The 25,777-nt window shown below is 49.0% G+C and overlaps 2 protein-coding genes across 4 annotated transcripts; one reads left to right on the top strand and one right to left on the bottom strand.

Moving 5' to 3' along the window:
- Nucleotides 1-182: 182 nt before the first annotated feature.
- CLIC1 (chloride intracellular channel 1) lies at nt 183-5,239 on the bottom strand. The gene is made up of 6 exons (XM_065884967.1): nt 4,980-5,239; nt 2,778-2,887; nt 2,459-2,584; nt 2,195-2,301; nt 1,541-1,722; nt 183-575 (listed from the first exon to the last, which is right to left on the bottom strand). Exons 1-6 carry the CDS (start codon nt 5,016-5,018, stop codon nt 414-416), a joined length of 726 nt encoding a protein of 241 aa, XP_065741039.1. The 5' UTR covers nt 5,019-5,239; the 3' UTR covers nt 183-413.
- MSH5 (mutS homolog 5) lies at nt 3,054-25,777 on the top strand. Of its 3 annotated transcripts, none has more exons than XM_065884964.1 (25): nt 3,054-3,101; nt 8,788-8,938; nt 9,226-9,349; nt 9,807-9,887; nt 10,073-10,135; nt 10,849-10,970; nt 11,157-11,266; nt 11,525-11,560; nt 11,885-11,967; nt 13,098-13,143; nt 16,301-16,439; nt 16,555-16,617; nt 21,323-21,451; nt 21,749-21,821; nt 21,981-22,090; nt 22,327-22,407; nt 22,640-22,727; nt 22,978-23,167; nt 23,268-23,394; nt 23,805-23,954; nt 24,306-24,383; nt 24,585-24,728; nt 24,930-25,067; nt 25,226-25,299; nt 25,522-25,777. In XM_065884964.1, the coding sequence occupies exons 2-25, from the start codon at nt 8,801-8,803 to the stop codon at nt 25,631-25,633; spliced, it is 2,499 nt and encodes an 832-aa protein (XP_065741036.1). In that variant the 5' UTR covers nt 3,054-3,101; nt 8,788-8,800; the 3' UTR covers nt 25,634-25,777. The 3 variants fall into 3 exon arrangements, with proteins under 3 accessions (XP_065741036.1, XP_065741037.1, XP_065741038.1); XM_065884965.1 differs by lacking the exon at nt 3,054-3,101 and adding an exon at nt 8,365-8,378 and having other exon boundaries at nt 24,309-24,383; XM_065884966.1 differs by lacking the exon at nt 3,054-3,101 and having other exon boundaries at nt 8,760-8,951; nt 24,309-24,383.

The raw sequence follows: 25,777 nt of genomic DNA, 5'->3' as shown, positions 1-25,777 counted from the left end.
TTCAGTAGTTTTTGCACCCGGGCTCACAGGCTCTGGAGCACAGGCTCAGTAGTTGTGGCGCACAGGCTTAGCTGCTCCGCAGCATGTGGGATTTTCCCGGACCAAGGCTCGAACCCATGTTCCCTGCATTGCCAGGTGGATTCTTAACCACTGTACCACCAGGGAAGTCCCAAAGCACTAGATTTTCATTCTGTACTTTATTACTGAAATACATTGTCCTACCCACCCCACAGTAAAAATCTCACCCAGATCCCCCATCCTTTCTCTTCATCCCCCCAGCAAGCCCTAAACAGGTGCTCCAGGATTCTATGCCCACTGGCCATTTTGGAGTGTGTCCATTGGGTAACCATGTGGAAACCACCCAGGGCCTTTGTGGAGAAAATGGAGGGGGGCGAGGGAGCTCCAGGAGGGGCTTATTTGAGGGCCTTGGCCACTTGCTCATAGGCCAGCTCGATCTCCTCATCATCTGGACAGGTGGAGGCAAACTCTTCCCGAGCATAGGCATTGCGCAGGTACCTATGCACTCCCCGAAACACATCCGGAATGGAGAATCCACGGTACTTCTTACATACCACCTAGGGGTGGGGAGAGGAGAACCAGTAGGTTTAGCTTCAGGGAAGTGACATTGGCTGCCATGCTCTCGGTCCTTCCCTCATCCCAAGGCTTCATGATAAAATCCAGGCATTCAAGTAGGTCCACTATCTGGTTTCTCTTCCGATGATTCTTATCTCCCATATAAATCATCTTCAATCATCTTTCTTAACTCCTCACTGTCTTGTAAGGCCTTCACCCATCCTCTCCGCTTACTGAAATCCTAGCCATTTATAACCAGCCCCTTTTCAGGCCACCCCAGTCCATGGTGCTAGTTTTCCCCTCTTGATTTTGAAATATAATTCACAAACCATAAAACTCTCCTCTTGAATTTCCAGAGCAACTTTTTTCTACTTTTCATTTGGCTTTTAATCATGTATTATTAATCATGTGAATGTTTTATCTTCTCAGCTAGATTTCAGATCCTTTGAGGGCAAGGACCAGTCACCACATATCTTGTCTTTCCGTGCCTAGTACAGAGATTTTCAGTACACGGTTCTGCAGCAGACTGACACTGGGCCCACATTTCAGAAACTAAACCGTAGCTTTGAACTATGACAAAAACATGGGAACCAGCAGTTTTCATCTTCCACAAGAGGAAGTGGAGACTGAAGCTATAGACTTAAAACTTTGATTTTAGGAAAAGCCTGCTCTCTGATCTGGGGATTTGGCAATGACAGAGACAGGAAGAGCATTCTTGAAAGTAACACTGGGATGTGTTACCCTAGGCCGGTCTGTTTGCACCCACACCTTGCATCGTGGAATGTAATTCTCTCAAGTAGTGGTCTTGCCAGCAAAGACAGCAGAGAAGGAATGGGGTGGTGTCTGCTATTGAAAACCACCCTAAGAAAGAAAGCACCTTTGGAGTGATTGTCATGGGAAGCCTGCGTGGGAGACCCTTAAAGAGCCATCCCAGCGACCACCCTCTCCTCCCACAGTGACCACTCACCTGTACTATGTGGAGCTTTGGCAACAGGTTGCAGTCAGCCAGAGTGAGCTCATTGCCATCCAGAAACTTCCTCTGAGAGATGCCCTCATCCTCAGCGCTGGTCTCATCTACTTCATCTGGGAGAGGGGATGTCAAGTAATTGTCTAAAACTTTCAGGGCTTTCAGGAGTCCCTTCTCCAGGTCTGTGCAAGAGAAGGGAGTTGGTAAGAACATCAGAAGACTAACATAGTCCAAGAAGGCCCATGAGGGGGTGAACACTAATGGTGAGGCCAGTCCAAAATAATAATAGCTAACACTAATGTAGTTCATTTTCTCTGTGCTGTTCTAAGCAATTTACACACAAAAACTCATTTAATTCTCACATCAACCCATGAAGTAGGTACTGTTATCCTCATTTTATAGATCTGGAAATGGATTTACAGAGAAGTTCAATGAATTCCCCAAAGTCACACAGCTACTAGAATTTGTACTCAGGTCATCTGGATCTAGAGTCTCTCTCTCTCTCTCTCTCTCTCACTGACTCTCTCTTTTTTTTTTTTTTTTAATTGAAGTAAGATTTGCCAACATTCAGGGTATCTGAATGTCCAGGTGCCCCTAATCACTGGATCTTTTCTATTCCTCCTAGGACCCAGGCCTCCAACCCACAAGACTCACTATCATTGAGAGCTGGGTTTGAATTCTTGATGTAGGCAGAGAATTTGGCAAATATGTCCAGCCCAGCTGTGTTGGATTCAGGGTTCAGAGCTGCCAGCTTGGGGTACCTGGAAGCCAATGGGACAAACAGGATAAGATATCTTCTGAGGAGGAACCTCAGCGCCCCTGCCGCAGCCCCACCACCATCTCTGTTTTTCATTTCTTCAACCTCTCTCTCCCAGAGTCTCCCAGCTCCCCTACTCCCCTTTCCAAGTTCCTCTATACCTGGGAGGACACAGCACCGCCTCCAGAAATTCCTCAATCTTGTTGGTGTCTGTGTGCACTTCAGTGCCATACAGCAGGAATGGGAGCTGCCCTCCTGGGCATAGCTTCTGCACCGTCTCAGTCCGCCTGGAGGAGAGACCAGGCATTAAGACAGGAAAAGGGAGTTAGGGAGACCCAGAAAGGAGAGATGGAGACACGTGGCAAAGAGACTCCGGATAGAGGGGAAAACAGTTCAGGATGGAAGGACTCAGGTGGGTGAGTGTGTAAGTGTGCATGTGTGTGTGCACAAGGGAGGTTAGAGGAACAGAAGTGCACCTACCTTTTGGTGTCAACGGTGGTGACATTGAAGGTGACTCCCTTGAGCCAGAGCACCATGAACAGTCTCTGGGAGAAGGGGCAGTTCCCGATCTTGGCCCCATCACTGCCAGCCTGGAAAGCAACCCCCAGCCCAAGGTTAGGCCTGGTGCACCCCACTCATCCCCAGGCCATTCTCTGCATCTCCTACTCCCAGATCTAGGTGGTTTCTGCCTAGTCATGACACATACTCAGTCTCACCGCTAAAAGCACCCCTCCAGAACTGGGCTCTCTACCCTGGGGTCTGGGTCAAACCTAAGGTGGGTCAGTGAGAATATCTTCTGCAAAGGTAGGCTTCTGGTTCCCCAGAGTTGAGGACGGATGGAGGTAGGCAGAGGGAATGGGCTTTGGAGAATCTGGAGGATTTGGACCGTAGAGAGGGAACACTAATGGTGGTGTAGTTAGTTTTCTCTGTACCATCCTAAGCACTTTACATACAGAAACTCATTTAATTCTCACATCCACCCATGAAATAACGCCTAGAGAGGGACTTTGGTGAGGCTAGAGTCATGGGCTAGAGGCCTGGATTCCTGAATGGAGTAGAGCCTGAGAACAGGAGAGGTGGGACAGGGTTTGGCAGCAGGAGTTCTGGTTCCCTATACCTCTACCCAAGCAGCTGGGTGGGGAGTCAAGGGGCTCAGAGCCTCGCCCTAGAGATGTGGAGGGCCTTGCAGAGGGGGGCTGCCCTCTAATCTGCAAGTAGTGACCTCATCCCCCAAAGGACACCTCCCCGTTAGCTGAGGGATTCATCTCACTGCGTCTCCGGTCTCAGCAGCTTCCTTCCTGGCAAGCAGTGGGGGCAGGGACCTGTGAGGCTGAGGCCTGGGCAGCGAAGGCCACCTCCCTCTTCCCTGGGCACAGCTGGGGTTTCCCAGGACAAGTCCCCTGGCTCCGGATAATCTTCCTCACACAGGACCCAGGGCTGGAATCTCTATAGCGCAGACTCACCCAGGAGTAAAAATAAAAGTAGCCCCTGAGGCAAGTGTGAGAGTGAGGTGGGGACCACACCTAAGGGGGTCGACACAGCCATGGCTGAGGGAGAGGGAATGGCTACCGGAGAAGCCCCAGCATAAAGGAGAGGGAGAAACGGGCTGGAACACACAAAGGCTAGATGAACAAAAGCGGGGAAGTGGAGAGAAAGGAGGCAGGAAAGCGAAGGGTGGGGAGAATGTGTGAATCGGGAGTTACCGACGGAGGGGGGGGTCGCTAAAGGGAGGGAGGGGCACAAAGAAGAGATCCAAAGAGGGGAGAGAATGCAGTGCTAGTGGGGAAGGGAGCGGGGAGGAAACGGCAGCCTGCGGTTTCGATATGCAAATGCCTTGGGACCACCTCTCCTCATCCACACCCGCAGAGAGCACAGAGCTGGGGCGACTCTTTTTCTTCTGTTTTTGTAACCCCCAAACCTTAAACGCCCTAACTCAGCTCTCCTCCTTCTGCTCTCTCCCCATCTACCCTCGCGGTAGCCACAACTCAACTCTCATCTCCTCGCCACCACCCTTTCTCTCGATTCTCCAAGTCCTCAGGACACTCATTCTCGACCCCATCACCTCTCTGAGCCAGCTTCTGGAACTCTACTCCCCCTCTCCCGTCTCTTTCCACCCCACCAATTCTTCCCAGTTCACCTGGTCCCACTCCCAGGCCTCTGGACCACACCCTCTTCCTTGAAGCCTCCCCCGTCCCGACACCCCCCCATCCAAGTCTCCCCCACTATGCTCCTCACCCTCTGATCTTCCTGTAGGGCCCTCATCCGGATGTTTCCCTCTGTCCCACCCAAAGCCTGTAGGTCTCCTGCTGCCCCCTTCTCTCTCGGTCCTCCTATCAGCTGTCCCCCCACACCCACTCCCGTCAATCTTCTCAGCTCCTGGGAACCCTCCCTTTTCTCTACTTTCCTGTCCTTCAGGCTGCTGGAAACTTGCAGTTCTACAAACTTTTCAGGGTTGAGCCTAGAATTCTCATTACCCGCGCACACATCAATTGTCTTCCCCTCCCAAACCCCGGCCGCCACCACCCCAGGCCCCTGCCACACACGCCCTAAAGACTGCACGTGGGCTTGGGGGTGGGGATCAAAGAGGAAAGGGATTAGGGAGTTAAGGCTAGAGCTGGGGAAAAGTGCAAGTTGCCTTCCAGTAACTCGGAGGGGGGCCTAGGAGGGAGAAGGTGTTCTTACCTTCACGAACAATTCGACCTGCGGTTGTTCTTCGGCCATGGTTGCGACGGGGACCAGGAAGCGGCCTTCTCTGGGGGAACTGGGAGGGGGCGGGGCCAGGGAGAAGGCGGTCGCACAGAAAAGATTCTCTCCCCCAGACCTGGGACTACTCGCCCTGCAGCGCCGCAAGAGCCCGATCAGACCCGCACACTCCAGACGCGGCCTCTCGACCAAGTCCAGCGTCCTCCACACCCAGCGGATCTAGCTCTACCCCCTCCCGGGCTGGATCTGGGAGCTGACTCACGGACCGCCCCGCCCTGAACCTGCGGAGGGGACAGGCGCGGGGGCGGAACTCGATGACCTAGGGAGTGGGCCTGGAGGGGTGAGCCTCAGGTCTCCCAGATGATGGGGAAGGGGCTGTTGAGGAGAGGGAATCCTGGGAAACTTCTTGTGTCCCTGCCAGTCTCCTTGAACAAGGGACTTTTTTCTGCCTCAGTTTCCCTGCTTCATTAATCAGATTACACTCCCACTCAACCCTCACACAAGAAATCTGACACCGACTGCTTGAGCACGTCCCTGAGGGCCCAGAAAGGGAATTATATAAGGGAAAGGTGGTCCTTTATTACTTTCTCCAAGTTCCCTCGGAACTCCAGTCCAAATTCTGGGTTGCTAGGACTGTGGCCCAGGAGAGGGACTTGCAAGTGGAAGGCTGGGTTGGAGGAAGAGAGCGGTGAGAGGTAGGGCAGGGGTGGGGAAAGGAGATAACCAGGCCTTGTGCTGGGGAAACCGGAAGCTGAGCCAAGGGACTTCATCACTGGCAGAGGTACTCTCCCGCTCCGTAGCCTGGTCAGATTTAATGCTTCTACTTCTGCCTGCCCCCGACCCCGGTCTGGGGCCCTTTCCTGTGCCCCTTGCCCTTTTATCACTGACGGGTTGCCTTGGAGTTAGGGTGGAAGCATGGGGTTATTATGGCCCCAGAGTAGAGCTGCACCAATGCTAGGGGCTGGTGGTAGTTGGTCCTATCATGGGGGAAAAAAGTGAAGATCAGACAGAATAGTGTGAGTGGAGTCCTCAGAAGGACTAAGGACTCCGCAACAAGAGAAGCCACCGCAATGAGAAGCCCGCGCGCACAAATGAAGACCCAATGCAGCCAAAAATAAATAAATAAATACAGAAAGAAAGAAAGAAGTAGGGAGGACAGAGGAAGAAGAGCTCTCTCCCTCCCTCCCCAATAACCTTGATTTTGGAGGTTCTATCAAACCCTTTATGATCTGCTGAAAAATAGCCCAAAAATATGTCCTCCAGACTGGACATATGCCAGCCTCCACATTTGAATCTCTCTCCTATCCAGCCATCCCTTTCTTCCTCACCACCCTCTGTCTTAACAGGACACCTACAGTTTCAGAAAATCATGGTGGAATGCAAGGACATAGAAGCAAAACAGGGCTTGAAACTTAAAGAAAGGGAGGGAGTTGGGGGAGGAGGGGGTGGAGTGAAGAGAGGTGCTGGAACCAGCAGTTAGCGGTTTCCTCTCATGCTTCCTCTTCTGTGGGTTTTCTCCTCCATGGAGGAAGGCCTTTCTCTGTCCTCCTCAGAGAGGGGATATATTTGGCGTTTGCTCCCTTGAATTGTAACATCCGATAAGGACGTAGAATGATTCAACGAGTATGTGTTTGTTGGTGGGGAATCGCCTCCAGGGTGACCCTCAAAATCTGCACACATGACCCGTTCCATCTGAGGAAGGGAGGTCAAAGCAGCGCTACTTCTCAAGGTCCTTTTCTGCTCCAGCTGGTCCATGTCCACCAGAGAATCTGCCCCACAAAAATCTCCCTTCTGGGAGAAGCCTCGGGTAAATGGGGCCAGCCCTGAGCTCAGACAGGTTTGACAGCTTCTCCCCTGCCTCTCTTTCCCTACAGCTTTTATAGCTAGAGCTGCCTTGATCAATATTGACTTTGGCTAGCTGGCATGGCTACCCACAAAGTATTTTTCCTTAACTTCTCAGGTAACAACAGGTAATGCTGCCCTCTCCTGGTACCATCCATCAGTGCCGCATGGGTTTGAAGCCAGGGGCTATACCCCCAAATCCTGCATCAGAGAAGTTTCCCTCCCATCTCAATCTCCTTGCCCCTGCTTTTCTCCTATCTCAGTATCTCCCCTTTTCTTCCCCAGCCTTTCTTTCCACTCCCTTCCCTTCCTCAGGTTGGTAAACCAGTCCCTAATCTCTTCCCACCCCAGATTGGAACGTGTGTCCCTCCCCAACACTCCTTAGAGCTGTCACCTGGCCTCCTCCAGGTTTCCATAGCCCCATTGCTAAACAATTTGCCAGGGGTAACCATTAACCTAGCCCTTAACTCACTCCCCCACCTTTCTCACTAGAAGGGATTTTCCAATCATTGGTTAGCAGAGCCAGGTTACCATCTTTCTTAAGCTCTTGGGTGGGATCTCCGCATCTCAGAGTACCCAGAACAAAGCTGGGGGTGAAGATGTATTTTAAGAGGTGTTTTTAAAAGTATATGATTGTTTATTTCTTTCTCCTTCACTATCTTCTTGCTTCTCCTCCCCTCAGACACACACACTCAAAAATTAGGCTCATGGAGTAGGGATTTAATTATGTTCCCTGTTTTGAGTCCACCACCTGGCCCAGAATGAATGAATGACACCCTTCTGTCCTTAGGGGTGTGTGTGTGTGTGTGTGTGTGTGTGTGTGTGTGTGTGTGTGTCGAATGCTTCCAACTTCTCTTGGGGCGCTGAAATTATTAATTAGGCCCTGTGGTGTCCCTATGGGAGTGATCATACTCTGCACCCAGGAAACAGGCAAAGGTGGGCTGAGATAGGAGTCTCGCTTCTTATTTCCGCTTATTTATTTAAAACGCTCACGTAGTTCTTACTATGTTTGCCAGGCACTGTTCTAAGCTCATTATAAATATTAAGTTAGAATTGTTGGCATAGGTTGAATTAATGCTGCTTGTCTCCACTCTCCAGAAAAAACAAAAACAAAAACAAAACCCCCCCCAAAAACGTGTCTCTGTTCCTTTAAGGTCGGCCTCCTCTCCAGATTACCCAACGCCCCTAGACCCGTTCCGGGGGCTCTGACTCCAGCTCTGCTAAGAACCTTCTCACAGGCTCCACCCTGTGTCAATCAAGGGCCAGAGGCCCGGTTGCTAGGCAACAGCAGAGGGCGGGAAGTTTGAACGTTCTGGCACCGCCCCCATATGCGAATAGGCCAGTCATCGTCCAGCCTTCTCTGCGGTCCCCTCCTCCCTCTCGCTCTGTTGGATCTCTAGGCAGGATCCGGGTCTCTTCGACCAATAGCGGCTAAGAAGGCGGGGCGTGTGCGCGCGCACCCCGCCCTCGCGTCGGCGCACCCTCCCGCAGGCCCGCGGCGTTTAATGACGCGCCCTCGCGCGCGTCGCGACCCAGGTGACTGAAAAGGCGGGAAAACGCCGCGAACTGTCCGCAACTGGGTGGGGAAGTCAAGAGCGTGAGGCTGTGATCTTGGGGGCTTGGTTGGCAGGGGCGGAGAGAGGAGGCGTGCAAAACTTGTCCCACAGGACCCTCAGACAGTCTCCAAATACAACCTCCGCGTGACAGGAATAAGGGTGGGGCGGGTGGTGTTTTCCACAGTCTGTACTTTAGTTAAATACCCGAGAAGTCGCCCCTCCAGATGCCCTGCACCTGTGACCACAGCTCTCGAAGGCCCTAGCAGCCCTGCCCCTCAGGCCTCTCCCATTAGTTCTCAGTGGAGTTGCATTTCTGTGCGCCCCGCTACCCCCGCCTCCTCGCGGGTGAGATCTCGCTCCTGAACCGCCTTCATTTTCTTCATCCACAGAGCCTCCAAGGCCATGGCCTCCGTAGGAGCGACCCCAGGCAGGACGCCGCAGGGACCGGGACCCAGGGAGGCCTCGGCCAGCTTCCCCAGCCCGGCCCCAGTGCCGGACCCCCGGGAGGCCGAGGAGGAGGAAGAGGAGGAGCCCGCGGAGGTCTGGGGGCGGGGTGGAGAGGCGATGTCTGAGGAGCCAGAGCTCGAATCTGGAGAGCAGGGGGGTGATTGGAACGCCTGATTGTTAGCCTATAAAGGGGCTGGGAACAAGAGCTGGGCCAGTCACTTCCCTCCGCTGAATGTCGGTTTCGCATTAACTGAATGGGGGTGATGATGCCTGTCTCAGAGAGTTGATAAAATAATTAAAATTAAATAAGGCATGCCTCAACCCTGCACTTAACGAGTGATTGGTTCAAATATTAGTTTCCTTTCTTCCTTGCCGGACAGATTCATCTGTGTGTGCTGTGGAACTCAGGATACCTGGGCATTGCCTACTATGACACTAGTGACTCCACCATCTACTTTATGCCAGATGCCCCAGACCACGAGAGCCTCAAGCTGCTCCAGAGAGGTGAGGACAGAGCTAGGAATTCCTCTACTCTGGGATTAGAAGTGTATTTCACTCGTAGATCCTTACCTGACTCAACCTATTTTTATTAGTTGACTCCTAGAGGCCCCCTTTGTTGTTTTTAGGAATTCATCTCATTATTCACAGATGTACCAGGAGCTGGAGATGCAGTCCTGGGCAAATCAGTCATGTCTGTCCTTTAAGGGTCTACAGTCTAGTGATAATCTCCTGGGCACCCCTCTTCCCTCCCACCACCCCATCAGTCTTACTACTCCTTCCTTTTCTAATCTCATGTCTGACTCCGACTTATGCTTCCAGTGTGGGGGGCACTCCCTACTCTTAGAGGGAGGAAATAAGTTTCTGAGGGGTGAAGGGAGATAGCAAGGGGAGGGCTACGGGTTCCCTCTTAGTCAAAAGATAAAGATCCTTGAACTCATTTGGTCTCCATTCTCATTCCAAGTTCTGGATGAAATCGATCCCCAGTCTGTTGTCACGAGCGCCAAACAGGATGAGAATATGACTCGGTTTCTGGGGAAACTTGGTAAGGACTGGGTAAGGGAGAGAGGGAAAATGGGGAAGGACTAAATTATGGAATGTTCCAGGAGACTAAAGGGTCTTGGGGGTAGCTACAGCCAGGAGACCAGAATTGGGTGAGAGGGAAGGTGGGACAGCGGCAGAAGGACTGAGATGTACAGACTGATGGCCCTTTCTTTGCCTCCCTCACAGCCTCCCAAGAGCACAGAGAGCCTAAGAGACCTGAAATCATACTTTTGCCAAGTGTGGATTTTGGTATCTCCTCCCTTTTGCTTTGCCCAGTCCCCCATCCCGGTTTTCTGACCCTTTTTCCTAACTCCACCTTCATCATCAGAGGTCTTCCCTCAGCCCTATCTCATTCTAAACCTTTGTGTTCTTCAAGCCCCATGACCAGTCTCCCCACGATCTCTCCTAATCCCTAGCCTTTAATAACCTGCAGCTTAGGCTTGTCTAGGGATGAGTGCCTTCTGTGAGAAGAGGGAGTAGTAACACTTTTTGGTCAGCTTTGATTGTTGGCATTTTCCCCTTTAAGCCAAAGCCATTTACCCCTTAAAAAAAAAAAAAAGGCACTGCCTCAGTGACCTCGTTCATCTAGAAGACACTTCCATAACCTCCCCGGGTTTTGCAAAAAGGACAGGGAATGTTCTATCCTAAATTAGATGTTAGGGCATTCATGTTATTAGTTCCTCTGTTAATATGATTTTTTTTGACCCCAAGTCCCCAATTCCAGACAGATATCTTACTCTTCTGAGCCATTTATCTTTCTCAGTTTATGTTCCCAGCCAACCCTTTTTAAAGTGTATGTAGAATAAAGAGTCTGAAAATTTGGCTCTTGTCTCAGCTTTCCATTAGCTGCCTGTGTGAATTTGGCAAGCCACATCATCTTTCTTGCTTCTGTTTTCTCATTCTTAAAATAAGGTGAAGAATCGGGCTATAAGATCTTTCCCTCCCTTCTTCCCTCAAAATAGGCCTGGAGATAAGCAAACAGCGCCTCCTTTCTGGAAACTACTCCTTCATCCCAGACTCCATGACCGCCACTGAGAAAATCCTCTTCCTCTCCTCCATCATCCCCTTTGACTGCCTCCTCACGGTGAGATGGGTCCCGCAAGGTAAGGGCTAGGTTGCAGCAGGTTAGAGAAAGGCACAAGCACCTGGAGACTACGTTTGAGTCCTGGGAGATACTAGCCCAGCCCTGGAAAATAATAGTTTTCCCTGGCGTCGTCCAGCCTCCAAGACGTTGGGATTTACCCCACCTCCATTACTGATCCCCTCCTAGGTTCGAGCACTTGGAGGGCTGCTGAAGTTCATGGGTCGAAGAAGAATCGGGGTTGAACTGGAAGACTATAACGTCAGCATCCCCATCCTAGGCTTTAAGAAATTTGCGTTGTAGGTCATTTACCCTAACCTCAACCAAAGTAAGGTGGGATTGGGAGGCCTGGAAAGTAAGACGGGATGGGGGGCGTTGGCAGTGACCCAACTGGTAAAGTGCTCTAGGACACACAGGAACTTCTGGGAGGGTGTGGAGCTCTGGGGAGAAAACTGAGACAGTACTCTTGAAGGAGAGCTAAGCGGGTATAACTTAAGAATGAACTCACACCTCACATACCCCAGCCACCTTCCTTTCTGCTTGTTTTCTGTCCTCAGGACCCATCTGGTGAGCATAGATCAAGACACTTACAGGTAAGGAGATGGAAGCAGGCTGTCATCTTTGGGGAGGGAGAAGGATTAAGCTTAATGCTCTAATAATCCTTAACGGGGCTCCAATTTCTTTAATCCTGGGGCTATTAAGAGCTCTCTCCCTGAAGGAAAGAGAAGGGGGGTGAGGGGAGAGAAGAAGAAAAGCACAAAGGTGTCACCCTCCTTTTCTAAAGGGAGAAACTGAGGCAGAGAGCAGTGAGGGACAAACCTTACATCAAGACTTCATCTCAGGAGGTGTTCCCAATCCCCATTCCATTTTCTCAATTGCCTTTTAAAATACAAATTACCCTAATTTCTCCCTGATAGTGTTCTGCAGATATTTAAGAGTGAGCCTCACCCCTCAGTGTACAAAGTGGCCAGTGGACTCAAGGAGGGGCTCAGCCTCTTTGGTAGGTTTGCCCCCTCCCTCATCCCACACTACACAGGCCTGCCAGAAAAACAGCTGCCTCCAAAGATGTATCCCAGTCCCTCTCTTTCCACTTCACCCCATTGCCAGCTGTCTCTTCTGCTCCAATCCAGCTTCTTTTTTTTTTTCTTAATTTTTTAAATTTTTGGCTGCCTTGGGTCTTCGTTGCTGCACTCAGGCTTTCTCTAGTTGCAGCAAACGGGGGCTGCTCTTCACTGCAGTGCGCGGGCTTCTCATTGCGGTGGCTTCTCCTGTTGCGGAGCACGGGCTCTAGGCGCGGGGGCTTCAGTATTTGCCGCGCGTGGGCTCAGTAGTTGTGGCTCGCGGGTTCTATAGCGCAGGCTCAGTAGTTGTGGTGCATGGGCTTAGTTGCTCTGCGGCATGTGGGATCTTTCCAGATCAGAGCTCGAACCCGTGTCCCCTGCATTGGCAGGTGGATTCTTAACCACTGCGCTACCAAGGAAGTCCCAATCCAGCTTTATTATACTCTTTGTACCCTCCCTCAGTTTGGGCATCTTTCTGAAACCTTGTCCAGTATAGTTGTCCAGTGTCTTTTGCATATCATTTCTTACTCTACCAATTCCATGTTTATTCCTTGGGTTTGTATGAATATTTCTACTAGTGGTGTACCTGTCTAGGGACTTTGGGAGGCCCTGTGTATAGAGGAGAGTTATGTAACTGCATAACTCCCATGTTTGCTTTGCATAGAGTCTTTATCTCTTATAGTTGTTTCAGGCTTTAGGGTGTATTGGGGACATCACCCCAAGTAACCACGTGGTTTCACCGTGCATCTCAGTGGGTTGTGTCTAATGTTTACGTGTATGTGTTGGGCTTTTTGTGAGTCTAATTATGCCTGCTCTGCATATTTTTCTGGCTGAGTGTTCCTGTGAGTGCCCATTCCTCCCCCAAGCCCATGTAAGGTAATCCCGGCGCAGACTTGAGGCCATACGCTGGCTTTGGCTGCCTTTGTGTCCTGTATCTGGGGAACGCTCCCCAGGCCAGCCAGCTGAACACCCAAACCTCTGACCCTGATGCCTCAGCTTAGACACATCCATACACTCCTTCCCTGACCCTGCTTATAACAGGCTCACTCCCTACCCCAACTCCCAACAGGAATCCTCAACAGATGCCGCTGTAAGTGGGGAGAGAAACTGCTCAGGTGAGTAAGAGTCACACACGTGCTACAGGTTAATGCAGGCAATCTGTAGACTCAAACACACCACCCTTAGTAGTAATGAAAACAACTGCCCTTTCCTGAATGCTGGCTAAATGCATTTAATCCTTACAACGACCCCACGTGGTAGCTAGTGTTATTCTCATTTTATGTTGTCAGCACAGGTGCACATGTACCCACTGATGATACATGGACTTTCACACATACGCGCAGCAGAAGCAGAATCACAAGACAGCAATGTACACATGGTAATATCTTTTTTTTTTTTTTTTTTTTCTGCGGTACGCGGGCCCCTCACTGCCGCGGCCTCTCCCACCGCGGAGCACAGGCTCCAGATGCGCAGGCCCAGTGGCCACGGCCCATGGGCCCAGCCGCTCCGCGGCACGTGTGATCCTCCCGGACCGGGGCACGAACCCGTGTCCCCTGCATGGCAGGTGGACTCCCAACCACTGCGCCACCAGGGAAGCCCCGGTAATATCTTTAAATTTGAGCTGTACTCTGATGACTCTCAAATTTGTATCTCTAGTTCCGAGCTCCATATGTGGAATGCTCTTTGCATATCATCGCCACCTGCAGTTTCCACAGGCAGCTCAAACTCAGAGCATCCACACTGACACCCACTGGCCCTGTTCCTCTTCCTGCATTCCCTTTTCTGGTTAATGGCATTGCTGGCAATATAGCTTCTCAAGCTCTGAACCTTGGATTGATGCTTCTCCCTCACTCCCCATATTCAATTATTCACTGAGACCTATTGATTCTATCCAGAAATGTCTCTCTCAGCCATCCCCTTCTCCCTCTTTCCTCTGCTCTAATTCTGGCTATCTTCATTTCTAACCTGGAGCATTGCATTCACCTTCAAATTGGTCTCTCTGCCTCTAAACGCTTCTTTTTCCAATCTGTTCTTCATTCCAAAATAGAGGTCTGAGCATGTCACTCCCCCACCCCCCTTTTTTTAAGCTTAAGTAGAAACAAAACATAAACCTCAGGAGGTTTCTGCATTACCTGCATAATTAAGGGTCGCATCTTTAGCAGTATGGCATTCAGGGCCCCTCAATTTTAATTTCCAGGCTTACCTCCTCATACCCATGTTTTGTTTTGTTTTGTTTTGTTTTTTCGGCCGTGTGGCTTATGGGATCTTAGTTCCCCACCGAGGGATTAAACTCAGGCCCTCAGCAGTGAAGGTGCGGAGTACTAGTCACTGGACTGCCAGGGAATTCCCCCTCAAGCCATGTTAATGCTGTTCCCTCTGGAAGGTCTTTCCCCTGCTCTCCACCTGTCAAAATCTTACATCCTCTTTTAACCCAGCTATCACCTTTCTGGTGAAGCTTTCACAGGCACCTCTGAGGACACTGACATGCACTTTGCTGTGTGGTCACATAGTGCTTGTTTATATTTTCTAGTTGCACTATCACAGCAGGTTGGAATTAGTTGGTGAATCTACTTGCCCTCATAGCTGTGAGTGAACTCTATGCAGTGGCCCATTCCTGTTAGCGCAGCACATGGCCTTGTATGCAGTAGAATGCAAGCACACTGGTTACATCGTCTCTAAAATCTCAGGAAACCTCTGCTAGCCTGCAGGTGTACAATCTTTTCCCCATGCCACCTGCCCTGCAATGTATGTCTTTTGGAGGTTAATTTAGCATTATCTCTGAGGCCATCTCCAGGTAATTGGCGGGGTGATTTAATTACCTCGAAGTTCTCTAGTGCTTCAGGCGCAGATCTCTAGTCTCAACCAGGGATGAAAGGGAAGGAATTCTCAAAGGAGAAGAGAACTGAGTTAAAGGTGAGGGAGGGGTGCAGATTCCTTAGATAGGATCCTGCAGGGCATAGAATCACAATCTGATGGTCAGCCAAGGGCCCAGCTGGCCTGAAGCCAGACAGGGCACCTGGAAGGTGACTAAATGTCACAGTATGCTCTAAAGAGCACTGTCCTAGCAGTCTGGAGACCTGAGTTTGAGATCCAGTTGTACTTCTTACTAGCTGCATGACTTTGGACAATTTGCTTACCTTCTAAGGGCCTCATCCCCTCAGCTGACTTGAGTCTGGCTCGACTAAGACCTCCAGGCACTCAAAGTACATGAGTCAGAGCTACCCAGGTGTTTTATAAGAAAGTCTGATGAGGCTCGTGCTCTCCAGGTGGGGAGGGTATTCACAGACTAGCCCACACTGCCTCAGACACCTCTGCTCCTTTGTGGCCAAGGAGCAGAGGTGCCTAAAACCCACCGTCGAATCCACATGAGTCTTCCACTTCATTCTAAGCTGGGGTGTTCTAACCCAGGGTAACTGGCCGTAGACTACAGTGTGAGATACACATCCTTAGGCCCCAGTGTCTCCACAGGTTGGCTCTTATACAAAATGATATGCCTAATGGCTTGCTCTAATGTGGGGAAGAATCCATGGGCTCCCGGGTCCTTGTAGAATCTCACACTCTTCATAGCCATAGGGAGATAGGGATACCCAGAATTAGACAGACACAGATGAGACATTTATTTCTGTATAATAATTTAATTTATTAGGAAATAACCTCAGACACAGAAAAGGTAATAATAATAATAATAATAATAATAATAATATAAACCTCTGTGTTTCCACTAGCCAATTTAAAAATAAGACAATGTTATTGAAGCCCTTTAAGTATCTCTACCCAATACTTTCTTCTCTGCAGGGATGAACATTATCACGAATTGAGGACTTATTCTACATGGAACAGTTATATACTTTCACAGGAAGAACATGAAAAGACATGAATGTCTGTGCTATTTCACAGCTAAATACGGATGTACAAACTCTTTCTGACTCACTCCTACTCAGCTGCAGAGAGAGCTAGAGTGTTGGCATTCAAATGCCTCAACACACTGCTCTCCCTCTAAAATATTGACAAACTCCATCACGTATCCACATGGAATGACACATGGTCATATCCATCAAAACCGAGATACACACAGTTGTGCTCACATCCAGAGATTTTCAGTAGATGCAAGTAAACACACGTGCATAGATAGGACACTGTACTTACCAGTGCAGATACATATTGCCACAATCCCCAGGGACCTCCAAATGCACATTTTTCACAAATTGAGATCAAGACAGTGATGAGAACAGAGGTAATTTCTGGTCTCCTCACTCCAACCCTCACTTCCAGGCTATGGTTCACACGTCCAACCCAGGACCTGGAGGAACTAAATTCCCGTCTGGATGTCATTCAGTTTTTCCTGTTACCCCAGAATCTGGACATGGCTCAGATGCTGCATCGATTGCTGGGTCACATCAAGAACGTGCCTGTGAGCTCGGGGTTGGGGGCAGGGAGGTGGGGAAGGAGGTGAGGGATGCTGGGCATCTTGAGGGGCATTAGGGTGGGAGAAGGAAAACAGCGGCTGTCTCCTTGTTTGACTCTAGCTGATTCTTAAACGCATGAAGTTGTCTCACACCAAGGTCAGTGACTGGCAGGTTCTCTACAAGGTAAGACCTCCCTTCTTGAATCTAGAAGTCCAGGTTAAGACCCCCAGCATGTGTTCCAAATCGTCTTTACTCTCGTCACCCAGTCCAACTTTATCCTGACACCTTTAAAAAAACTTTGCACTGTGGAAATTGTCAAAAAAAATTTAGAGAGAATAATACAAAGAACTCCCATGTACCCACCATGTAGCTTTAACACTTTGACTTATACAAATGTTGTTTCATGTATATCTTCTCTCACTTTCCTTTTCCTGTATTATTTTGAAGCAATTCCCAGCCATCATATCATTTCACCCATAAATATTTCAATATGCTTTCTAAAAGAAAATTATTTTTAAAAAAGAATAACAATGCCATTATCTTATCTAAAAATTAATGTAATTCTTTAATATTAATTATCTCATGTTTAAATTTCTATTCATCTCTTAAATGTAATGATTTTTAAAAATTACAGTTAGGATCAAAATATGTTCATATAGCGATGGGATGATGTCTTTTTGAATCTCCTGTATGGGTTCCTTCTCCATTTCACCATTCTCTCTCTCTCTCTCTCTCTCTCTCTCTCTCTCTCTCTCTCTCTTTCTCTCTTTCTCTCCTCCTCTCTTCCCGCCTCTCCATATATATATCTTTTCCCCCTTGCAACATATTTGTTGCAGAAGCTGGATTATTTGTCCTACAGAGTTTTCCTTAGCCTGAATTTCACTGATTACATTCCCTGTTTTGTTTTTTGGTTTTTTTTGCGGTACGCGGGTGCCTCGCTGTTGTGGCCTCTCGCGTTGCGGAGCACAGGCTCATGGACGCAGGCTCAGCGGCCATGGCTCACGGGCCCAGCCGCTCCGCGGCCTGTGGGATCTTCCCGGACCGGGCACGAACCCGTGTCCCCTGCATTGGCAGGCGGACTCTCAACTACTGCGCCACCAGAGAAGCCCACATTCCCTGTTTTTGACATGTTTCTCTCTCTTCTAGAATTTCTGTAAATTAATAGTTGAATCTAGAAGCTTGCTCAGGTTCAAGTTTAATTTTTTTCAATAGTGTTTCATAAATGGAGGAACATAATGTCAGTATGTCTGACTCTCCTTTTGTGATGATAGCAGTATTTGATGTTTAATATCTAAGTCCATTAGTTCTTTAGAGATTGCAAAGTAGTGTTATTCTAATTCTGTCATTCTTTCTTCATTTATTAGAATGTTTCTGGAAGGAAGACTTCCTCTCATCTACTCTTTGGTTACCTAGTGATATCACAGAACATTGCTTGATTTTTTCCCCCTGATTTTATCTGTCCACCTATCAGCAAATATGAAATTAGTTCCATAATCCACCAAGGCAACCAATGAGTTTTTTTGGTTGCTGTTGTTGTTTTAGTATCATTACAAACTTACAGATTTCTTCATGCTTCAGGCCACTGCATTTTTAATCTTTACACATGTTCGAGATATTCCATCTTTAGCCAATGGGAGCCTCTTCATGTTGGCTTCTGAGTCCTTTAACATGACACTAGTAGACTTGGATAGCTTCCCCACTCTCTGGTTTGACAAGATGTACCAGATATACCACTTACACGTACCGGTTCTGACCTGGAACCAGACATTTCTCTGAGGAGCCCTGGTTCCTTTTAGTGAGAAATGGTATTTCTGTATACCACAGTGAGTGCTAGAGGGTACTCAGCATGTTTGGATTATTGCTGGTAGGCCTTTTCTGTGGACAGACCTAGGAACTTGAAAAAAAATAAAATGCATGATAAATTAGTACTGACATCACCTATTTATTTTATTTTAGTTTTTTAGATATCCAGAGATCACTATATCTATATTCTTTTTTTTAATTAATTTTTTTTGAGTATGGTCGATTTACAATATTGTGTTAGTTTCTGCTGTATAGCAAAGTGAATCAGTTATACATAAATATATATCCACTCTTTTTTAGATTCTTTTCCCATTTAGGTCATTACAGAGTATTGAGTAGAGTTCCCTGTGCTATACAGTAGGTTCTATATTAGTTATCTATTTTATATATAGTAGTGTGTATATGTCAATCCCAATCTCCCAATTTATCCCTCCCCCACCGTTTCCCCCTTGGTAACCATTAGTTTGTTTTCTACATCTGTGACATCAGCTATTTAAATTCAGCACCACAGGGTTCTTACCTTGTATATTCCATTTTTATCCTCTTCAATATTTCCTTCTTCCATACTGGAGATTCTGTGTCTCAATAACACTAGGAATGAGAAAATCAAAGTATCACTTATTTGCTTTTTCCTACATTACATCCACAACAATCTTAGAATAGCAATATCACCATTACTACCAAAACTATATGATTATTGAACACTATTTAACATTTTTTGGGGGGAAGGAGGGATAGTTCTTTCTGTTCTCCCTAGGGATATACAGTCAAATTGCTGTGTTTTAGTCACTACTTCAAGTGGTTATGTCACTATCTGGGTATACATTATGTTCATTTGTTTCATTCTTTTTTTGATTTTTAATAATTGCTTCTTAAAATTTAATCTTATAATTATGTAGAATATTTACACAGTTCCAAAGTCAAATCTCCCAAACAAGGTATAGTCAATTAATTGTAGCTTCTATCCCTTTCCCCTCTCTCCACCTATAGATAACCTTTAAAAAAAACTTTTTTTGGCTTAAATAAGTTTATCTTTTATAGAAAAGGATAAAAATAAGCAGTCCGTGATTGTTGGGTGGTTTCATAAAGTCCTCAGTGACCCAGTCTCCTTCTGTCTTCCTGTTCTGCCATCCTCAGCATGTGGCTTCTACCACCTAGCTCAAGATAGCAATGTGAATTCCAGCTGTAACATCTGCTTTCCAGCTACTCCTCCTCCACTGCTGTTCGAAGTTTCCAGTGACTCTCTGAAGTTTCTCTGTGCATGGTTTCAGTTTCCAGCTTTTTTGCTGCAGCAGCTGCTATAGTTCTATTCCCAGTGAATTTGAGGTTCTTGATGTCTCATTGCAGAAAGAATTCAGTGAGAAACAAAGGTATAGTTAAAAAGTGGATTTATTTAGAGAGAAACACACTCCACAGACAGAGTGTGGGCCATCTCAGAAGGCGAGAGAGCCTAAAAAAAATTTTTTTAATTTAAATTTATTTTTGGCTGCATTGGGTCTTTGTTGCTACGCACGGGCTTTCTTTAGTTGCGGCGAACGGGAGCTACTCTTCGTTGCGGTGCACGGGCTTCTCATTGCGGTGGCTTCTCTTGTTGCAGAGCACGGGCTCTGGGCGCGCAGGCTTCAGTAGTTGTGGCATGCAGGCTCAGTAGTTGTGGCTCATGGGCTCTAGCGCGCAGGCTCAGCAGCTGTGGCGCACGTGCTTAGTTGTTCCGTGGCATGTGGGATCTTCCCCGACCAGGGCTCAAACCCGTGTCCCCTGCATTGGCAGGCGGATTCTTAACCACTGCGCCACCAGGGAAGCCCTCTACAGTATATTTACCTAACACGTAAAGTAGTTTCAATTTTATTTTACGTGAGCAGATGTGTGTGACTATTTGTATATTCCCTCCCACTACTTAACATTTATCCTTGGCTTCAGCCAGGCCAGGCTCCGCGTTCAAGCACTCTGCCTGGGAGACCCACCATGTTCCTGCTCAGGATAGCATGGTGGTTAAAAGCCAGACACCTGGGCTCAATTCCCAGCTCATCTATTTACTCTCTGTGAGACCTTGAGCAAATTGTGTTACCTCTTTGTGCTTCAGGTTGCTCACCTGTAAAATGGAGTCATGCTAGTCCCCATCTCCTAGGATTATTTTGAGAATTGAATGAAATTAACACATGTAAAAAGTTTAGAATATTGCCTGGCGGGTAGTAAACATTCAATAAGTGTTAGTTCTTATTCCTACCTCTATTCATTTGCCCATGCTCTTGCCCCCACCCAGAATACCCTCCTCCCTTTGGAATTGCCTTATTCAAGACCAAGCTTATTTCTTATTCTCTGCAAAGATATCCCAACTATTTTAGCCCATATTAGTCTTATTCTCTGAACTTCCTTAGTAATTTTAGTCAGTTTCACAACTTGGTCAGTCTTTTTTGTGGGTAGTCATTGTTTTTGTTGCTTGTTTCCATCATGGCTAGATTATAAACTCTTTGGTTTATACACTTTTTATATTCTCTGTCACAGAGTGAGGCTCAGTCAATGTCCTTTGGATTGGGTTTATCCACTCAGTCTAATCCCTGTTTAGAGCAGCCACCTCAGGTCACTGACTTTCACGCTGGAGAATTAATTCTCAGTGACTCTCACCCATCCCCTCTTCCTGCTGTCTCTTACCCAAATGCTGTCATTGCCCCTTCTGCTCATTTACTTCTTCTCTGCCTTTCATATCCCTATTTCTCTTTCTCCTTCCTCTGTACAAACTTCTCTCTTGGGATATTGTACAAATCTCTTTCAAAGCAACTACCACTTTATTTTTAAATCTTCTGGGTGTATTTGTCTTCCTTACTAGACCACGAGCCCATCTAGGACAAGGGACCCAGTTGTCTTTGTTGTCTTTGGAGCCTCAGTGTTTAGTGTGGTGCCTGGTGAAGAGTTCTGCAGATACCATTTTCTCTCTCACTGTTTCTTTTTTGCATTTGAGATCTTCTCTCTGTCTCTGTTATTGTGTTTTTCCCTGTTGGTCTTTGTTCTTCTCAGTCCACCCCTGTCCCCTCGCCTAAGCCCGGCCTGGGTATGGGCCACCCTCCTCTGTCCATTTCTCCTACAGACAGTGTACAGTGCCCTGGGCCTGAGGGATGCTTGCCGCTCCCTGCCCCAGTCCATTCAGCTCTTTCGGGACATTGCCCAAGAGTTCTCTGATGACCTACACCACATTGCCAGCCTCATTGGGAAAGTGGTGAGTGGAAGGAAAGAGGCAGAGCTCCTGGGAAACTAGGGGAGGGATGGGTTTGGGTGACAGAGAACGACTGGGCTCTGGGGAATGTGGTTTGGAAGATGGGGATGCATGGGAGACACTGAGGTCAGCTGGATGACCAAGGGATGGGATGGTGAGAGGAGATGGCAAAATATCAGGGATCTGCTTGGGGGCTTGGAGGGTTAGGGTTAAAGCAGGGACTGAAGGGGCCCAAGTAGAGGTGAGGAACAGGACGAGATGGTGCTGGATGTAAAGAACCTGGACTTCTTGTCTCCTCAGGTGGACTTTGAGGGCAGTCTTGCTGAAAATCGCTTCACAGTCCTCCCCAACATAGATCCTGAAATTGATGAGAGTGAGTGTTAGGTGTACGATGGGCCTGTGAGCCCTGAAACACGAGCCTGCCCAGTGATGGGGTACCATTCTCAGTAGGCGGCCACTACAACTGGGGATAATCATCGCAACCAGAGCAGGAACCTTACTTTTGATATCCACGTGTCTTTCACCCTCCTAGAAAAACGAAGGCTGACAGGACTTCCCAGTTTCCTCACTGAGGTGGCTCGGAAGGAGCTGGAAAATCTGGACCCCCGTATTCCTTCATGCAGTGTCATCTACATCCCTCTGGTGAGGGCAGGAGGGTGGGTGTGCTCCCCAGGGGTTTTTTAGGGGGACATTAGGCTTATGAAGGACACATTAGTAGATAAGAAGACCCTGTTGAAATCTGAAGAACATGAATACTTTTTGGTGGCTTAAGCCCCCTGAGGGAAGCATTGGGGGATATAGGGGACTCTGGCTTCCTCTAAGGAAAAAAAGTGCCCAGTACATCACTCTCTGCTTTATCTCTTTTCTACTCTCCGCAGATTGGCTTCCTTCTTTGTATTCCCCGCCTGCCTTCCATGGTGGAGACCAGTGACTTTGAGATTGAGGGTCTGGACTTCATGGTGAGACCCTTGACCTCTGTAGGGGTTGATAAGGAAAGTGAATGAGCAGCTGAGAGGAGGGCCTTACCCCATCAGCACTGCCCAATGTGGGATCCCTCTTCTGTTGTTTTACTCTGATCTTTACCAGCTCTGAGACAAAGGAGAAAGAAATCAAGGTCAGGGCTGGAGCGGGGGTTAGATAGGATGAGGATCGAGAGAAGCAAAGCCCATAGGTTTGAACCCTTGTATCCAGTTCCTCTCAGAGGAGAAGCTTCACTATCGTAGTGCTCGAACCAAGGAGCTGGATGCATTGCTGGGGGACCTGCACTGCGACATCCGGGGTGAGGAGAAGCGAGTGGCTGGAGCGGAGTGGGCAGCATGGAGGTGATTCTGATAGGCTCCTTTCCTTCCTGCTATTGCTCTCTCTTTCTCTCTCTCTCTTTCTCTCTCTTACTCTGTCTTTTCTGAATGTCTCTGGGTATTTCAGATGGTATCTGCAAGCCTGTCTCTGGGTCCCTCTGCTGGCCTCTTTGTCTCTCCTTCACTTTCCCCTGGAGCTGACCCCCAGCTCCCTCCCTTACCTGCCCCCAGACCAGGAAACCCTGCTGATGTACCAGCTGCAGTGTCAGGTGCTGGCACGGGCAGCTGTCTTGACCCGGGTGTTGGACCTCGCCTCCCGCCTGGACGTCCTCTTGGCTCTTGCCAGTGCCGCCCGGGACTATGGCTACTCAAGGCCCCGTTACTCCCCACGGCTCCTTGGGGTACGAATCCAGAATGGCAGGTGAGAACAGAAAAGGGTGGAGGCATAGACAAGAGGGGCCCAAAGGCCCCATCTTCTGCATCCACAGGCCACGTGCAAGGTACCTCTCCACCCACCGCAGGCATCCTCTGATGGAGCTCTGTGCCCGAACCTTCGTGCCCAACTCCGCAGAGTGCGGGGGGTACAAGGGGAGGGTCAAAGTCATCACTGGACCCAACTCCTCAGGGAAGAGCGTATACCTCAAACAGGTAGAGGAATCCTACAAACGGGGCCTCTGGAATGTTCTCCATTGTCTCCATCCCCCACCTGCCAGTCAACCCAGGTCCCTACAGCTCTTCTCCCCATGTTCTGACCCCAGCTGTCATGAAAAGACCGTAGCCCACACCCGCCGCTCCTCTTCCTCCCAAGTTCTCATTCTCTACCTGAGGGAGAGCCATGCTGTAATGGTCGTTCCATGGCCTGGATTCTCCTCCCCCACCTCTGAGTTAAAGTGTGCCTTTGCTCACTCCCTGCCCTTTACTGATTCTAAAGCGAACAGAAGGGGCTGTGATCTGTTAAACTGTGTCCATCTCTCTTGATCTATTGTTCTTCCCTCAGTTTAGCCTCACCTTCACCTCAGCCACACGAGGCACCGGGCCCTGTCTCCTCCCCTATTCAGGTAGGCTTGATCACATTCATGGCCCTGGTGGGCAGCTTTGTGCCAGCAGAGGAGGCCGAAATCGGGGCAGTAGATGCCATCTTCACCCGAATCCATAGCTGTGAATCCATCTCCCTTGGCCTCTCTACCTTCATGATCGACCTCAACCAGGTCAAAAGGAGGATGGGTTGGGGGAGGGGGATAATGGGGAAGGAACCCTACCCGTGAAAAATGTCAGGAAAAACGTTCCTTCTGCCTGCTCTCTAAACTAGGGGCAGGGAGCACCCAGTTCAGAGACCAGGAGAAGCAATACCGCGAACCTTTATCTATCCCCGGCTTCGTGTGAGGCACTGTTGGCAAAGAAAGGATGAACAAAACATGTGTCTTCGCCGTTAAAGAACTTGCAGTCCTGTTGGGTGGACACATACACACACAAGCAGCTTTACTGCCAGGCAGACTGTGGTCAGTGCATTACAGGCCTCGAATGTTTCTGAAACTGTCCCTTGTCCACCTGGTACCCAGCAGGTGGCGAAAGCAGTGAACAATGCCACCGAGCGGTCGCTGGTCCTTATTGATGAATTCGGAAAGGGAACCAACACGGTAAGGGGAGAAGCTGTTGAGGATCTAAGGAGGGGAGAATGAAGGAGGGCTAAGGAACAAGAGGGTGCGGCTGCGCCTCTGGAAAAGAATAGGGGTGTGTGGGTGGAAAAGAAACAGTGTGAGGCGGGAGAGGCCTGGCAGGAGGAGAGGGGTGCACGGGGCACCTGTGGTTCCACAGCCTCATCCCTGCCCTCTGCACAGGTGGATGGTCTCGCGCTTCTAGCGGCCGTGATCCGACACTGGCTGGCGCTTGGGCCCACGTGCCCCCACATCTTCGTGGCCACCAACTTTCTGAGCCTCATTCAGCTACAGCTGCTGCCACAGGGGCCCCTCGTGCAGTATTTGGTGAGGAACCAATCCAGCTCCCTAGGGGCCCCTAGGCCGAGCATTTCCCAGAGCTGGGAACCGGCTTCTCCGTCAGAACAGGGGCTCCTTGAGCACAGGGACCATGTCCCTTCCTGTTTCTCACTCTCCACAGCAACTGACCAAGGGACTGGGGCAGGAAGCAGAATGACTGATAACATTCCCCTTTTATTCTCTTTTAAGACCATGGAGACCTGTGAAGATGGGAATGACCTTGTCTTCTTCTATCAGGTTTGTGAAGGTGTTGCCAATGCCAGCCATGCCTCCCACACAGCTGCCCAGGCTGGGCTTCCTGAGAAACTCATTGCTCGTGGCAAGGAGGTGAGGTCCAAACAGCAACCGCCTCCATCAGGGCTCCCTTCCACTGTCCCTGCTTCTCTGAGGGACCTGGATTTCTGGGCCCATGGGATTTCTGACCCTTACTCTCTTCTCTTACCCAACACCCACTCCCACCCCTGCCCCTTCCTCCTTGGTCCTAGGTCTCAGACTTGATCTGCAGTGGAGAGCCCATCAAGCCTGTCAAGGAGCTGCTAAAGGAGAAACAAATGGAAAAGTGAGTGCAGGCCCAGGGTCCTTGTTCTCTCTAGCATGTTCTGCAGCTCTTCTACCCCTTTCAGGGACTCAGACAGTCTCTTGCCCTTTAAAGATTCAAAATTTCTTCCTGCAATTTCTAAATTCTCAAGGTCTCGGGTTTCCTGTGCTGCATCCTCTTCCCTCTGCTCAGGGATTCTATTATCCATGCTTCCATAAATCTCACTGTTCTCTCTCCCCTCAGTTGCCAGATGTTAGTAGACAAGTTTCTGAAACTGGATTTGGAAGATCCCAGTCTGGACCTGGACATTTTCATGAGTCAGGAAGTGCTGCCTGCTGCCGCCACCATCCTCTGAGAGTCTTTCCTGGGCTCTCCTCCACATCCCAAACCCCGGGAGCCTGCCAGGCCCTCTTTGTTTCCTTACCTCCTTCACACCCAGAGTTCTCAGTTTCCCTGGAAATTTTGTTTCATGTTAGTAATAAAGTTTATTTTGGAGAAA

This window comes from Phocoena phocoena, chromosome 10 (assembly GCF_963924675.1).
Source record: "Phocoena phocoena chromosome 10, mPhoPho1.1, whole genome shotgun sequence".
Lineage (NCBI taxonomy): Eukaryota > Metazoa > Chordata > Mammalia > Artiodactyla > Phocoenidae > Phocoena > Phocoena phocoena.
Note: the sequence above shows the minus strand (reverse complement) of the source record. Positions and strands in the feature narration are given on the sequence as shown.